The 15,943-nt window shown below is 36.9% G+C and overlaps 1 protein-coding gene across 2 annotated transcripts in view; it reads right to left on the minus strand.

Annotated features, from left to right (window-relative positions):
• The window catches only part of LOC127933927 (spondin-1-like), a 210,311-nt gene extending 196,966 nt beyond the window's left edge, over positions 1-13,345 (minus strand). Inside the window, exons 1-2 of one of the 2 annotated variants that reach the window (XM_052531064.1) lie at positions 12,892-13,344; positions 9,449-9,555 (exon numbers count right to left, since the gene is read on the minus strand). In XM_052531064.1, the coding sequence (XP_052387024.1) occupies positions 9,449-9,555; positions 12,892-13,129 (345 nt within the window). In that variant the 5' untranslated portion in view covers positions 13,130-13,344. Of the gene's footprint in view, positions 1-9,448; positions 9,556-12,891 lie in introns of both variants that reach the window. The other variant, XM_052531065.1, reaches the window with a different exon arrangement.
• Between the last annotated feature and the right edge of the window lie 2,598 nt (positions 13,346-15,943).

Genomic DNA, 15,943 nt, shown 5'->3' on the forward strand with positions numbered 1-15,943 from the left:
TCTAAATCACCATGGTGCTCCGCGATTGCTGTCTGCACCCTGAAAAGCTCTCTCTCTAGCTCTCTCTCCTTCCCTTCACAGAAGTTATTGACACAACGTCATTTGATGACACCCAGAAACATTCTCAAAAAAATCATACATAATTATTTAATGCATGATTAAATAGCTAAATAAATAACTAATACATTATGCATTAACTAATAACACTGGACTAATTAAGCTATTCTAAACTGTTTTATAGGATCCACATATTTTACATGTTAAATTAAAGCTACCTTTTTGAACAAGTAGCTTTCTAACAAAGTATGGATATATGATATTTTTAAATCAATATGCTCAAGATTAATTAGCCTTGACATAAGTTGATTTTGTTTATTCATCGATGCAAATTTACTGCAACTGCTCCTATGCAAACTGAATGGGATGTGGATAATAAACAAAAACATATTATGAAATTATATTAAATTTATATTAGTTATATTAATTAATTAATTGTGTATTTATTTCTATGAATTATTAATGTTATTCTGCATTTATATAAATAAGGCTATCATATATATATATATATATATATATATATATATATATATATATATATATATATATATATATATATAAGTAAGGCTATTATAAATAAATTATATTATTATTATTTGTGAGTTGTACACTATTCATACATTGGATTATTTTATTTATTACAGTTTTTCTTTCACTTTTGTAAAGTGGAAAGTTAATACAAATTGTATTTGATTTTTTTTTTATTTAGAGCAGTGAATACCTGCTATTAAAATATAATAGGGTATCACTGTTTATTACTGATTTTAAAGGTTACTGAACTCTTGAAATGATTTGGATATACAGTTCAAACAACACAAGATTGGCCCCTCTGTATTAATCGTGGCCCCTCTTGTGCCCCCCAGTTGAAAAAATCCTGGTTAAATCCCTGGTTAAATGCATTAGACATTTTGCAACGAGCCTTCAGCGCGTGCTGAGTGAGCGAGCGCCTTAGGGGCCGTTCACATATCGCGCCTAAAAACGCATGGAAAACGCTAGGCGCGTCTTTTTCCTCCTTTACAAAGCCCTCGGACAGAAGCGCCCCTGAGGCGTCTGCCTTTGTTAAGCAACAATGACGTGCTGCTCTCTCCATGAAGACGCTGAAATTTCAGCAAAGGATAAATGGATTTGCAGCTCTAAAAATCGCTTGCAGTAGCTCTGCTACTAAATTTATTTCAAAATTGCAATCCATATACAACTATGATCAGCTGTTCCTTCATCTTGGCTGAGCTTTCAACGTTGTTACGGGAAAGGATGAAGCTGATTGGTTTGTTCTTGTCACATGACCCGCGGTGCGCTCTGCAAGATGTCTGTTAAACATTGTTTAATCTGGAAATCATCTCCTGTGTAAAAGTATGTTTAAAAGTTGACACTATTTGACTGATAAAGAACTCATTTTGATCAGCAAGCAATTTACATTTGTTTATTTTCCAAATTGTAGAACTGCATTTAATCTTTAGCACCAGGGCAAAACCATTGAAATCCACAAACAAAAAAAAAACAAAAAACAAAAAAACAAACAAAAAAAAAAATATATATATATATATATATATATATATTTTTTTTTTTTTTTTCAGAGGCCTGAAATGATTGTTTTTAGGGGAAAATTAACCAAACTGAACCAAAGCTGTAATAAATGTACGTTTCCAATATGAGGTGAAAAAAAAAGTCTGCTGCCTAAGCATTAGGCAGCAAGACAGCTCACTGGATTTTGGAACTGATCCAGAAACATGCTTCTATTCAAACTTCCCAAATCTGCAGTTGTATCTTTTCTTCAAGCATCACACAGAGCAAAGATTCTGTAAAGCAATTAATTTTCTCTCTTTTGTCATTTATGTACTCTTGTGGGTTTTAGGTATTCAGAAATATTGTTAACAGTACCTTCATCATATTTGAATTTAAATATGGTCGGGAAGCATATCACTGACTTAGTGTCTATGAGTGAATGCTTCCTGTGTTTCCTCTAGTCTCTCCTCACATAAATATACCGCACATCATCCATTCAAGGAAATTCAAGGCGGGCACTAATTAACTATGGCACTAAATCAATTTCAAGAGCAAATAAAAGCCCCCCGGATTGGTTCTGGAGGTTAATGGGGAGGTTAGTACGTGTCGTCTAGAATCTGCATGGATTCTGAAGGAACTCTCTTCAATATACCCTCACAAAAAGTTTTACCATACCACAGTGTAAATTGATGGTTTTATCATTGTACACTGAATAATGGTATTACATTGAATAATTAATAACTGCACCATGGTATGCAAATATTAGCAAAATAAATTCTGCCATGGAACCAATGTCCCCCTACATATTATGCATTTTATGAATAATGAAATGTTATGAAAAGTATGCATTTTATTTATTCACATGCTGTATGGTTGAAATAATATTTTAGTTCACAGCCTTCAGTTGTTATGCTCTAAAATCCATGCCATTAGTAATTTCACAGTATTTTCACCTCCTAAATCACTAAACTTTTAAGTCACAATTCTATGATGGTCATAAATAGGTAAAGAAAAACAAATATTCAGATCGTCCCTTATTTTTATAAAGAAAAAACATGTATTTTCTACAAGAATAAACATGATAACATATTATTAATTAATAAAAATGATTTAAGCAATTAAAACCATTTTTTGGTAAACTTGAATTTAAATAATATTAAACTAACTTTAAATTCTCAAAGAGTTTATAAGTAAAAAATGGTCAAATGTCACAGTGCATATTAAATAGCCTAAATGAACTTGTGTTAACAATATAATTAGAACTAACAATATAATTTTTTGAATGAACAATTCCTGTATTAAATGGGACAGCAACCTTTATAACAAACATTTTTAAATCGTCCACAGCTGAGCATCGCGGGAGGTTGATCTGTGCCAGAGCGCGTGATGTGAATGTGATGAACGAAGTGAACAAAGAGCCCAATTCAACACCACGGTGTTCTGGTGTTCAGGGCTCGCGCAGAGAAAGGTGTCTCAAAACACTTGAACATCGAATTTGATTATTTTTGCTCTTGTGCTGACAAATACATACAAAATATGTCAAAATATCCACCATCGAAATTATGCTCGAAAAAACTGTCAGTTATTTCTTAAATGAAAGTAAACCGTTGAGGAAAAAAATGGGATGTGTATTATATTGGATGTGTTCATCGTCTCTTAAAGTGACCGCGCCTAATTTAGGTACAGGCTGCTGTAATGTTAATCCAAGAAACATTACACCTACACCTACATTGACACCTACAAACTTGAAAAAAAAACTTAAACATTGGTGTGAAACAGGAGTACTGTTGTTTGCACCTTGTGCAATGTGGAATTAGTTTACAGCTATTTCAAGCACATTGTGATGCATTTTGGAAACAGGAGATGAGCCACTTTTCTAATGCTCACCTAGCTTGATAAACCCCTTCTCAAAGACTTACTGTTTGTCAGTTTTATTTGGGTAACACATATTCTGAATGCCTTCGGCAGAATTTGAATGAGCCATTTTAATCTAGATTAATCTAGATTAATCTAGATTAATTTCAAGATCACAGTGAGATTAATCTAGATTAAAAAAAATCTATATATATATAGGCCTTATATTTGTTTACTGTTTAATAAAAATAGCATGTATATGATCCTTTGTGTAAAGGTCTTCTTTCAATTTATGTTTAGTAAACTGTAGCCTAAGACTATGCTACATTTTGAAATTAACAAATTGTCAATTTGTTATGTTTTTATTTTTTTTTTATTTAACAATGTTATATCATAATGTTATTGTTGTTTTACTTCCTTCTTTTCTCTCATTTTCCCATTACATTCATTTCACTATCCGTCCCTTTGCGCCACCTGGCGGCAGTTTTGTGAATGATTTTAACGTGCGACTGAATTACAGTTACCGCCGCGGCACACCGGCGGCGGTAATGCCCAGATAGGCTGTCCACCTACTGTAACAAGGCACTTTTTTGTAGACTTTGTTGTAAAGTTGTCAAACAGCTTAATACTGTTATCATTTAAGCCGCTTGTCTCAAAACAGATCCCACCTCGTGAAACTGTTCCAAATCACTTAAGACCCCCAGCATTAACACCAATCCCTCCCAGCTAAGTGGAAAATTCAGCTGAGGAGTAAAAGATAAGTCTTTGTGTGGCAGCTCGGAGTGGAAGAGTCAGCATGGCAGTGCTCTCACTCATTAAGGACAGAGACACAAAGGTAAGCTCTCTGAAGAGATGAGCAAAAAGAACAGAGACAAGAAAGGAGAGAGGATCAGTGAGGGTGTCTCTGTAAGGCGCCGACATTTCATACAGCCCTCCATGGCTCACCTCCCTTTGGGTGAGCTGCTTACGTGGGCATGTTTTAGCCTGAGTAATTATACCAAAAGCCATCATCTCTGACCCTATTTCAGTTAATTACACAGAAGATTCAGGCAAAATAAGTTCTGTTTATGACCTAAGACACTTTCTATGACCATCAAAAATCTACACACACACACACATACACATTTTGGTCCATATTGACACAAGAGCATCACACAGTTGCTGCAGATTTGTCGGCTGCACATCCATGATGCGAATCTCCTGTTCCACCACGTCCCAAAGCTGCTCTTTTGGATTGAGATCTGGTGACTGTGGAGGCCATTTAAGTAACGTGAACTCATTGTCATGTTCAAGAAACCAATCTGAAAATATCTGAGCTTTGTGACATGGTGCATTATCCTGCTGGAAATAGCCATCAGAAGATGGGTATACTGTAGTCATAAAGGGATGGACATTGTCAGCAGCAATAGTTAGGCTGTGGGGTTTAAACAATGCTCAATTGGTACTAAGGGGCCCAAAGTGTGCCAAGATAAAATCTCCTTCACCACCACCAGCCTGAACCATTGAGACAAGGCAGGATGGATCCATGCTTTCATGTACTTCATGCCAAATTCTGACCCTACCATCTGAATGTCACAGCAGAAATTGAGACTCATCAGACCAGGCAACGTTTTTCCTCTTCTTCTACTGTACAATTTTGGTGAGCCTGTGTTAATTGTAGCATCTGTTTTCTGTTCTTAGCTTACAGGAGCAGCACCCAGTGTGATCTTCTGCTGCTGTAGCCCATCTGCTTCAGGGTTTGACATGTTGTGCATTCAGAGATGGTATTCTGTATATATTGGTTGTAACGAGTGGTTATTTGAGTTACTATTGCCTTTCTATCATCTATAACCAGCCTGCACATTCTCCTCTGACCTCTGACATCAACAAGGCATTTTTGTCCACACAACTGCCGCTCACTGGATATTTTATCTTTTTCAGGCCATTCTCTGTAAACCCTAGAGATGGTTATGCGTGAAAATCCCAGTAGATCAGCAGTTTTTTTACCAGCCCGTTTGGCACCAAAAACAATTCCACATTCAAAGTCAATTAAATCCCCTTTCTTCCCCATTCTGATGCTCGGTTTGAACTTCAGCAAACTTCTTCACCACATCTAGATGCCTAAATACATTGAGTTGATGCCTAAATGCATTGAGTTGATGCAATGTGTTTGGCTGATTAGCAATTTGTGTTACCAAGCAATTGAACAGGTGTACCTAATAAAGCGGCAGGTGCATCATTAAAGTAATTCTCTATTAACCAATATAAGAGGCATTCATTTAAAAATTAAAAGTAAAAAATATGACTTTTAAATCAAAAGTCATAAATAAATGCAATTTAAACTGTGCTTAAAAGTACAAGTTACACATTAAAAGTGAGTGACTTCTCGTGGTACCATCACAGAGAGGCTTAAAATCACTTTCCAGAACATTCTCGTTCACCATTCCTGGCTGGTGGAATGATCTTCCCACCCCTATCCGGAATGCTGAATCCCTGACAATTTTCAACCGACAGCTGAAAACTCATCTCTTTCGAAACTACTTGGCTTCATCATAAAAAAAATAAATAAATAAATAAATAAAAACTATTTATCTTTATGTATTCCTTCTCTTTCTAGCTTGTACTTATTTGAACAATGTCTAAAACTTGGTATTACAAGCACTTCCTGTTTCTGTTTAAAGAATCGCTTTATGTATCCCCCAATTGTAAGTTGCTTTGTATAAAAGCGTCTGCAAAATGACTAAATGTAAATGTAAACGAAACCATGAAACTAATGAAAATAAACAAAAAGTCCAAACCAACTGAACATATTCATGACAATATTATGCACTTAACTACAAAACATGACCTTCTAGAAAACACAACCTCCTCCTCTGTAAGAAACACAAGGAATGTTAGTCCTATTCAAATCAGTATATTCAGATAGACTGATAGATTTGCATTGGAAGGGGAATCTAAGCTTCATCAATTGGATAATTGAAAAAGTCAAAACAATATATAATAATGTGTTTACTGCTATTGTGTACATATTTAAATGCATTAATATCTCATCTATGATTAAATCTGTCTGACCATTATATAATTTGCTCATAATTATGTGAAGGGGTCCTCTGTACCCTAATAGCACTAAAGCACATCAAAGTATACTTTCTGCTATATTGTTATCCGCAGTGGAGAAGCAACATATAAAAAAAAAAAAAACACTTGACATTTCCAATTGTGTTATGTCCTGTGTCACTATATTATGTCATACAGTACATCAAGGACTTTGGCAGATCTTGTTAAACACTTGTGCTAGAACTCTGTGTTCAAGCAGAAAAATCAGAAAACAAAGGCTGTTCTGCCAAAAATCCCATGCTATTTGTTTGTGGCCTCCTTATGTAATCTTCCATTATAGCACATTTCCAGTAACCCTAGTCTGAAGCATCTAGCTTTCTTTTGTCTGCTCAAATCAAATATTCTCTCCCACTCCTGTCCACTTTCTCCCAAGGTGGTATAAAGTGGTGCTAAACACTCAAAAGTGGGCTTGCACCCTTTAGTGAGTTCTGTATTTTCTTATTAAACACTACACAGACTAAGAAACACTAGACCAGTTTAGATGAAGTGGAGATGATAATTATAGTTAAAAGTGATCCAAATGAGCTTGAGTCAAACTATTTTTATTTATTTATTTATTTTCAAAAATTCAAAGATAATTTGGTAAACTATAGTACTGTAAAGGCCCGTTCACACCAAGAACGATAACTATAAATATAATTATAAAGATAACGATATTAGCACACCAGCAAATGATATTATTTGTGTATTCTAAGCGGACGCGCGTCTGCTGCTTTAAATTCTCGAGCTCATTACAGGAGGATTGATTCTGATTGGTTGGCAATGTTTTTATCGTTCATCAGGAAAAAAAAATAATTCTGAAAGTGATTCCAACGATATCATTTCTCTGTGCCTTTATCGTTATAGTTGTGGTGTGGACTCCGCTATTCTTTAATATTGAGAAATGATTTTTAGAACTATATCTTTATCGTTCTCTTTATCGTTATCTTTATTGTTATCTTTATAGTTATCGTGCTTGGTGTGAACGGCCTTACGAATAACTGCCATAAACCTTGGAATGACCATGCAGATAATATGTTTAGAATTATTTTAATAAGCTATCATGATGATTTACTCTGACACATTTGAGAACATCTTTAGTCAGTTGTCTCATTGACTTTCTTCGATAGGACTCATAAGCTTCTCACAGCTATGGTAAAAGACAAACAATGACACTTTGCGTGTACAGACATTTCTGCACATTGCATATGTAATACATATTTTAATCAGATTGCAGAGTTTAGAATATAAAAACTTTGACAATGAAAACCGAACTTACGTAACACTATTTACCCACTGAACTAGAATAGACAAATAACAATTTAACTGACTAGTAATTTCAGAACAGAACAAACTATCAGAACTCATTAACAAAATAAATAAATAGATAAATAAATAGCTCTCAGGTGAAAGTTACATAATGCCCTCTAGTATTTATAGTATTACAATAGTATTCTTCGTCTGATGTAGGGTTGTGTACAATAAATCAATATATGAATAGATATATTTAAAGGACATATTTGTTTACTTCTGAAAGCTGAACAATTTTGTGTAGTGTTGAATTGTGTTCTTCAACACTTACTAAATGTAAATGACTAATCTGGGACCTTAAAAAAAAAAAAAAAATCAGTTAAGATCCACTGATCTACATCCCATTTGCAAGACAAGAAATCTTTTCTATGCAAGAGCAGGTTTGAGCAGATATTTTCTGCAGGGAGCTGGGATTTATGGTTTATGTGACATTTAATGGGCCTTTTTCGTTCCGTTTCCACTCTCTGGCATAGCATGAGAGCTCGTGCGGAGAGGCAGCATATGGTGTTGATGTAAGAGCTTTGCCAGGTGTAGCTGAATCTGAGCTTGGCTCCCGCACACAAAGGGAGTACAGTAGATCCCACAGCTAGGCAATCAGAATGGCTGCCTTAATACAGACTAAACCATTGGCTCCATAAACACTGAGTCTTCTGTAATTCATTGTCCCAGAAGGACTTAGGGCACCTGATATATTCATGAGATCCAGCCTAAGACAGTTGGTGATATAATTGGTCCTCTTTGGACATCAATTAATGACCCAACATCTTTCATTTGATGGGTTAGCTCACCTGAAAACAAAGAATTTGTCATTGTTCACTGAGCCTCATGTTTTTCCAAACCAAAAAGTTTTTCATTAATCTTTGAAGCACAATAAGTCCCTCCACTAAAAGTCAATGTAACTTTGGCACTTCAAAAAGTTCTTAAAAACACTGTAAGCTGAATCCATATGAATTCAACTGTTCAGACCAAGTCTTTTGATGAGACACTATCCCTTTATATGATCAACACATTTAATTTAATTTGATTTATTCCCCTATAAAGTTTGATCAATGCACATGTATAGAGTTAATCAAATATAAACTGAAGCATAAACGTACTTGCTTGACACTTGATTCATAAGGATTATGTTTACAATGTTTTTTATGAACTTTTTGAATTGATTTGGTTGCATTGACTTTCGATGGAGAGAGAGAGAGAGCTCAGGTTTCATTAAAAATATTTTCATTTGTTTTAAGAAAATTAAAATTTTATGGGTTAGGAACGACATGAGGTTAAGTAATTAATAACATAATTTACATTTTGGGGTGAACTAGCCTTTCCTTTTGAATTAAACATGAAACTGAATTATACATGGAACAAACACTTGGCCACATAGCGTATTAAATATTGTATGAAATGAATGTGCACCAAAATTTTGTTTGATCGGACACAGACACATATGTCAAAACCTCCATTACAAATCTGATAAGCTCATTTCTTTTGCTAGTCTAACTATGCTTTGCTTTATATGTTAATAAGTGGAGTTTTATTTTGGGGGCTTAGCATTGTATTTGCTTTTTGGAAAATGGTGTTACACATCACAGATAATTATGTTTCCCAAAGAATGCATTTGCATTGCTAATGTGCATGAGTTTGATCAGATTCTCACCTGGAAATTTCCAGCATAATCCTCCTCTTGTTCACCATTGTGCCCTTCCTTCAGAGCGATAAGAGTAAAGCCTCTGAAGTATGCAGGATTGGATGCGTACAGGGTTACTGGAAATAATCACAATGAAAATAATCAGTTAGCCTATATTACCTTTCTGGTTGCTTTCATTTGTCAATCATCAAAATCAATAAAACACATTAGGGATGTCAAATTTCGATTATTTCCATGATCGATCGTCGTTTAAATTAACGATCAATTAATCGATTAATCGTTAACCATAATACTGCAAAATGCGTCTATTGCAGGCACGCAGTCAGCGGTATGACAGGATATGCAAAAGCCACACACACACACAAAACGCTTTCTCACTTGAATTAAAGAGGTTTTAGTCTGAATAAAATGCTATGAATAGATGCGATTATGATCATTTGATAAAATGAAGAGAGCGCGCCATACTTTTGAGGTCATTTTACTTTGTTGACAGTTTCCAATCCCGCACGGAGAACGCTGAACGCTCCTCTTTAAATGGTTTTGTGGTGCTCGTTGTTGTATTTTAAAGCACAATTGCAATGTTTTCAACTGACCTTATTGTATAAAATTATCCGAAATGTGGAGCGCGTGTGACTGCGCTGCACATTAAGTGAACTACATCGGTGCTGCTGCACCAAAACACAGTTGCTCACATTAATTTGATCCTGCTGGATTCTGTCCTAGAAAATGTCAGATTTTTAAAAATCCGGCATACAGCGCATTAGATCGTGACAGTGCATGCGTGCACACGAGGATGAGCGAGCGCGGCTTTGGCTAGATTTATTTGGAGGTTATTGCTCATGTCTCATTCGGCACAAATCGAAATGTTTCCATATTCGCAATGTATTTGAATGTTAAACTATTATTTATAATGTAAACTAGGCTTGTACTTAACACGCATTCGCATATAGACGGAAAAGATGATCCTCTTCATATGAGCAAAAACGTCCTTGGCATAACAGCAGAGTGGACCGGTATACTACGGTCAATTTAAACTGACCAGTGTAACCTTTTAATGTTTAGTTGACATTTTATTTTGATAATGAACAGACTGCGATGTAACTTTGAATCGCAAGAATATACGTGTGCAGCAGGCTCCAGCGCGATCGAAACAGCTGAGACATTAAAAAATATATATATTTTCCGCAAAAGTGTTTACTTTCATTTGTGCACACTCACAATAAAAACAGAAGATTTGTGCTCTTGTAAAATAAAGCAAACAAACAGAATGCGTTGTCATCCTTTTTTTTTTTTGTGAACTTATGGAGCGCTCACACTTCTGTTTTAAATCTGTTAATCTTAATTAGCCTATTTAAGTCGGATATATTTCGCATAGCCTATTTAAAAAAAAAAGGTTTATTTTATTATCTTTCGCTTTTAATAACTGTTTTCGCATCTCTTACTGTGGTAAACATGGGAAGGGAAATTAAAGATTTCATGAATTAAGAATTCGTTCGATTTATTAATTTGTTCCCTTATTTCACTTAAATCATGGGTTATTTAGGGAACAAAATTAATGAAACATGGACAATTGCCACATTAATAATTCGTAGGAATGAATTAACAAGTTGTAGGAATGAATAGACTACCTGTCCTGTCACTGTGTCCCGCAGCCCTGCAAAGCGCACGATATAAAACAGTTATCTGATGAAATGATTAGTAACTACATTTCTATTGCATTTAATGTTGAAGAACTTTTATGTTGTTTCTATTTTAATGTACTTTAAAGTTTAAATCACATTAAAAGCTTAATTTGTACATTGTGAATGAATGATGATGCTTTTATATATCGTCACCGTCACTCACAGCCGCTTGCACGTGTTGAGTGCGCATGAGCCGCACGCAGCCCAACATTGAATCGGTTAACCGACCATCGATAGCCTTAATCGATTGCATCTCTTATCGACAATTAATCGATCATGGATTAATCGTTGACATCCCTAGTTCGATTTATTAATTTGTTCCCTTATTTCACTTAAATCATGGGTTATTTAGGGAACAAAATTAATGAAACATGGACAATTGCCACATTAATAATTCGTAGGAATGAATTAACAAGTTGTAGGAATGAATAGACTACCTGTCCTGTCACTGTGTCCCACAGCCCTGCAAAGCGCACGATATAAAACAGTTATCTGATGAAATGATTAGTAACTACATTTCTATTGCATTTAATGTTGAAGAACTTTTATGTTGTTTCTATTTTAATGTTCTTTAAAGTTTAAATCACATTAAAAGCTTAATTTGTACATTGTGAATGAATGATGATGCTTTTATATATCGTCACCATCACTCACAGCCGCTTGCACGTGTTGAGTGCGCATGAGCCGCATGCAGCCCAACATTGAATCGGTTAACCGACCATCGATAGCCTTAATCGATTGCATCTCTTATCGACAATTAATCGATCATCGATTAATCGTTGACATCCCTAAAACACATACACATACAATGATATCAGGTGTCTGATACTGAATTGGTAATATTTCATAAGTTTTGGCCATACAATCTCTAGTTATTAAGGATAAACTCATTTGACTTGTTGTTTGCAGTAGAGAGGCTAAAGAAGACAGCTGCAAATGCTTGGAAGATAAGTGTGGATAGCAAGATGCCTACTTTTTGTTCATGGAGTTGGGAAGGTGAAGGAAACAGCCAAAACAGCTGATGAGCACTGAGCACTGCTTATGTGCTCCAGCAGTTAAATTTAGATAGGTTATCCGCTCCCGAAATTGCATTTAGGGACTGTTGAGCATTTTTTATGCTCAAATACCTCCAGTAAAATGGTCATGTAACTCATTTTAAATAAAACATATAAAAAATATAATGCAAAACAGATTATTGGTTAATAAAATCACTACAAATGCTTATAAATATTATAAACCTTGAATTTGACTATTCATAACAATTTCAGTATAGGAGAAAATGGAATAGCTGTAAATGTTTTGTTTGTTTATTCATTCAGTCGTTTTGTAATATTACAACCTAACATAAATGCAGCCAGCTACAGTATGGCATTATCCTTATTAAACATATTTAAATTGTAAGGATTTTGAATTGGGAATTAGGAAGTGGTAGCATTAAGCAACATTTAACCTGAAGAATTATAACTGCAAAAAAATTCAAAATTACAAAAATCGACAAAAAAAAAAAGTTTCTTCTCATTTAAAATCAATACATCACCACTGCTAGAGAACAAATATTTGGACTTTTGACTCAAAGCGTTATGAGACAACTTGTCCGTATGACATTAAACCCCAGTTTCCACTAGCACTTAGGCAATAATGCACTAGAATGCTGCCTATGTAGGCAGCTTGCTAGTTTTTCAGACAAAGCTCTTATCACCAAAGAGCGCACTGTGAAGTGTCTCTATCTGCGCCGGTGGTCCTGACAACAGCTGAAATAGTGACATGTACCTCGGTAAGTGCTGCCGGGATGATAATGCTCCGGGTCTCCTTCCACTCGCAGTCTGAATTCACTGGAGCCCTCCCTCCTGCCTCCAGTTCCGTGAGGCTGAGCCCGCGTTATCCAGCTGCAATAGCCGTCAGATGGAGCCGCTCTGTCCGCGGGCTCCTCGGGCACACTCGCGCACACGCAGCCGGTTATCAGAAGCAGGACCGCGACTCTCCTCATCTCTGATAGCTTCACTTTCATTTTCCAATACGCATTTACCACCGTGTATCTAGAGTGTTGAACTCTAGTGGAAACTAAACTTGGCTGTAATAACAGGCTCCCATAAGCAGTCGCAGATATCTCCGCCTTCAGCGTGTTATACTGAATGGAGAAAGAGAGATGAAGAATCGCCCGTCTGTACCGAGTGGCTCATTCAGAGTGGACTGGCTTTAGTGCTGCTGTCTCACACTGTCAACTGAATGGATTCAGCCACACAAACTTAAAAACAAAGACCGCCGGTTTCCGGTTAATTTGAGGATCGTCAGAAAAAAAAAAGAAAAGAAAAAAAGTCATCCTTTTTAATTAGGTTATAGATTATTCATTCATTTATGTTTGCTCGTTGATTTATTATTATTATTATTATTATTATTATTATTATTATGGGGAAAAAAGTGTGTAATTATTATTTTTTTTTTCATTTCACCAAACCATAGTGCAAAAATATTGTTTTAAGTAGTGTGAACCCCAGATAGGGTCGATAAATGGTTGTTATTGGTTATTGGAAGCAATGTTGTTTTCTGGTAAGGATTCTTAAAGACACAAATGCACTCAAAAAATGAACATCCATTCAATTATCATCATCATGTTATTCAAAATCTGTATGACTTTCTTCTATAGAACAATGGACAAATGATAGTATGGAACTGGTAATGTGGAAATGCCTAAGTGGAGTGGATTGTCTTTAACCATTTTGAGTGAGGAAAAATCTTGATAAGCCTCCATTAGCTTATAATTTCAAAATGTCATTTTAGAACTAATAATAAAGGAACACTGAGTTGCTTAATTTATGTTAAAAATGCTTACTATATTATAGAGTATTATGAGAAAGAGATGGACTGATACAGCGTTCATATTTGTGGTTATTCTCATAATCATAATTAAAATGTCTGCTGAGAAAAGTGCTATCTTTATCATAGTATTATTTCAACTGTTAAGGGGATTTCCCATGATTGTCACTACATGTGTTGGTTGCATAAAAGGTGTTGAAAGTAAAATACTGTTCTTGTTTACAACCTTGTTTCTAGGTTCTGTGGACAAAAATGCCTTGTTGATGCCAGAGGTCAGAGGAGAATAGCCAAAGTACTGGTCATGTTGGGGTTGGATAATGAGATGCATCATTAATCTTGTGCTGTTCTTCAAAGTTGAGGAAGTAAAGAAATTTCCTATGCTATGTCATCCAACACCTGCTGGAATGCGCCACATCTCCCCAACTCACCCCATACAGAGAAACTCCACATACCTTTCCAACAACTCTAACAGCCTACCCAACCCCAAATTTCCAACTATCCTCCGATGCTCCACCACAGTCCTCAGCCTAGGATCGCCAGCTGCTCGGAAGTCAAAACACCCACCCTCCCAACAGAGAAGCATGGCAGCTGCACTGTTGTCCTGAAGACAATCCCACACTAGCCCGCCGGAGGATGATATGGCAAGCCGAATGAACATTAATATGGCAAGCCAAACAAATATTAATGTGTCAAGCATGCCATTCCCAAACCTCAGTCCAGTGCCTGCTCCTTGAAAGCACATTCTAGAGAGCCCTCCAGTGTCTGCTCCTCGAAGTGCATTCCAGAGCCCACTCCAGTGCCCGCTCCTTGGAAGCACCTTCCAGAGTTTGCTCCAGTGGTGGCCCAAGCCCCAGAATTTGCTCCAGTGTTGACACTGACCATGCCTTTTCTTCCCGATCCAGAAGAGGAAACTAGGGGTGAGGAGATGGATGTCAGCCCAGTGTTGGCCCAGCCCCAGAACAAAGCTTAGGAAGGGCTCCTGTTCCCGAGTATAGCCCACTGAGTGCTCCCGATCCTCCGTTCAGCCGAGGAAGGGCTGCTTTTCCCGAGTATAGCCCACAGAGGGCTCCCGATCCCCAGTTCAGCCCAGGAAGACTCCTGATCCCGAGTTAAGCCCGGGATGGGCTCCTCTTCCCGAGTTAAGCCCAGGGAGGGCGCCTGATTCCCCATTTAGTCCATGGATGGCTCCTGATTCCCCGTTTAGCCCAGGGAGGGCTCCTTATTTCCCGCTTAGTCCAGGGAGGACTTCTGACCCCCAGTTAAGACCAGGGAGTGCTCCTGATTCCTCGTTTAGCCCGGGGAGGGCTCCAGATCCTTAAGTATGCCCAGGGAGGGGATCCTGTCCCCAAGTTTAACCCATTGTCGGCTTCAGCCCAAGAGCTCGCTTCAGTGTCGGCTCCAGCCCCAGAGCTCACTCCAGAGTCTGCTCCTCCAGAGCGCCCACCAGTAGCTTCCAAGCTGGAAGCCCATCAAGATTCCTACATTTCCCCAAGAAGATTTTGGTAGGATCCACCATAGCCTCCTGAGTTTCCTGATCCATCATGGCCGCCTGTGTCTCCAGTTCCACCATGGCCTCCCGGGTCTCCTGATAAAATTAAATTAATTAAAAAAATTAATAATAATAAAACTTGTAAAATGTAATTAATATACAAGTAAAGATATCATATTACACAGTACGATACATTACTGTACCGAGGAATTATAGAGTCTGATGGACACAGGTAGAAAGGGATTTCCTGTGTCGCTCTGTGGAGCACCTATGTTGAATGAGTCTGTGACTGAGCATGCGTATGTGTCTATCCAGAACATCATGGAGTAGGTAGGAGGTGTTTTCTAAGATGGCCAGTACCTTAGACATCATCCCTCTTTCTGACACTATAGTCAGATATTCCAACTCCACTCCCACAACAGAAGCACCCATAAATTTACTTAGACTTCCCGGCCTAAGCCAGATCATTGGAACATACTCCAGGCTAAGAGGTCCTTGACCAAAAAGTCCTGACCATTG

The sequence above is a fragment of the Carassius gibelio genome, chromosome A18 (assembly GCF_023724105.1).
Source record: "Carassius gibelio isolate Cgi1373 ecotype wild population from Czech Republic chromosome A18, carGib1.2-hapl.c, whole genome shotgun sequence".
Classification (NCBI taxonomy): domain Eukaryota; kingdom Metazoa; phylum Chordata; class Actinopteri; order Cypriniformes; family Cyprinidae; genus Carassius; species Carassius gibelio.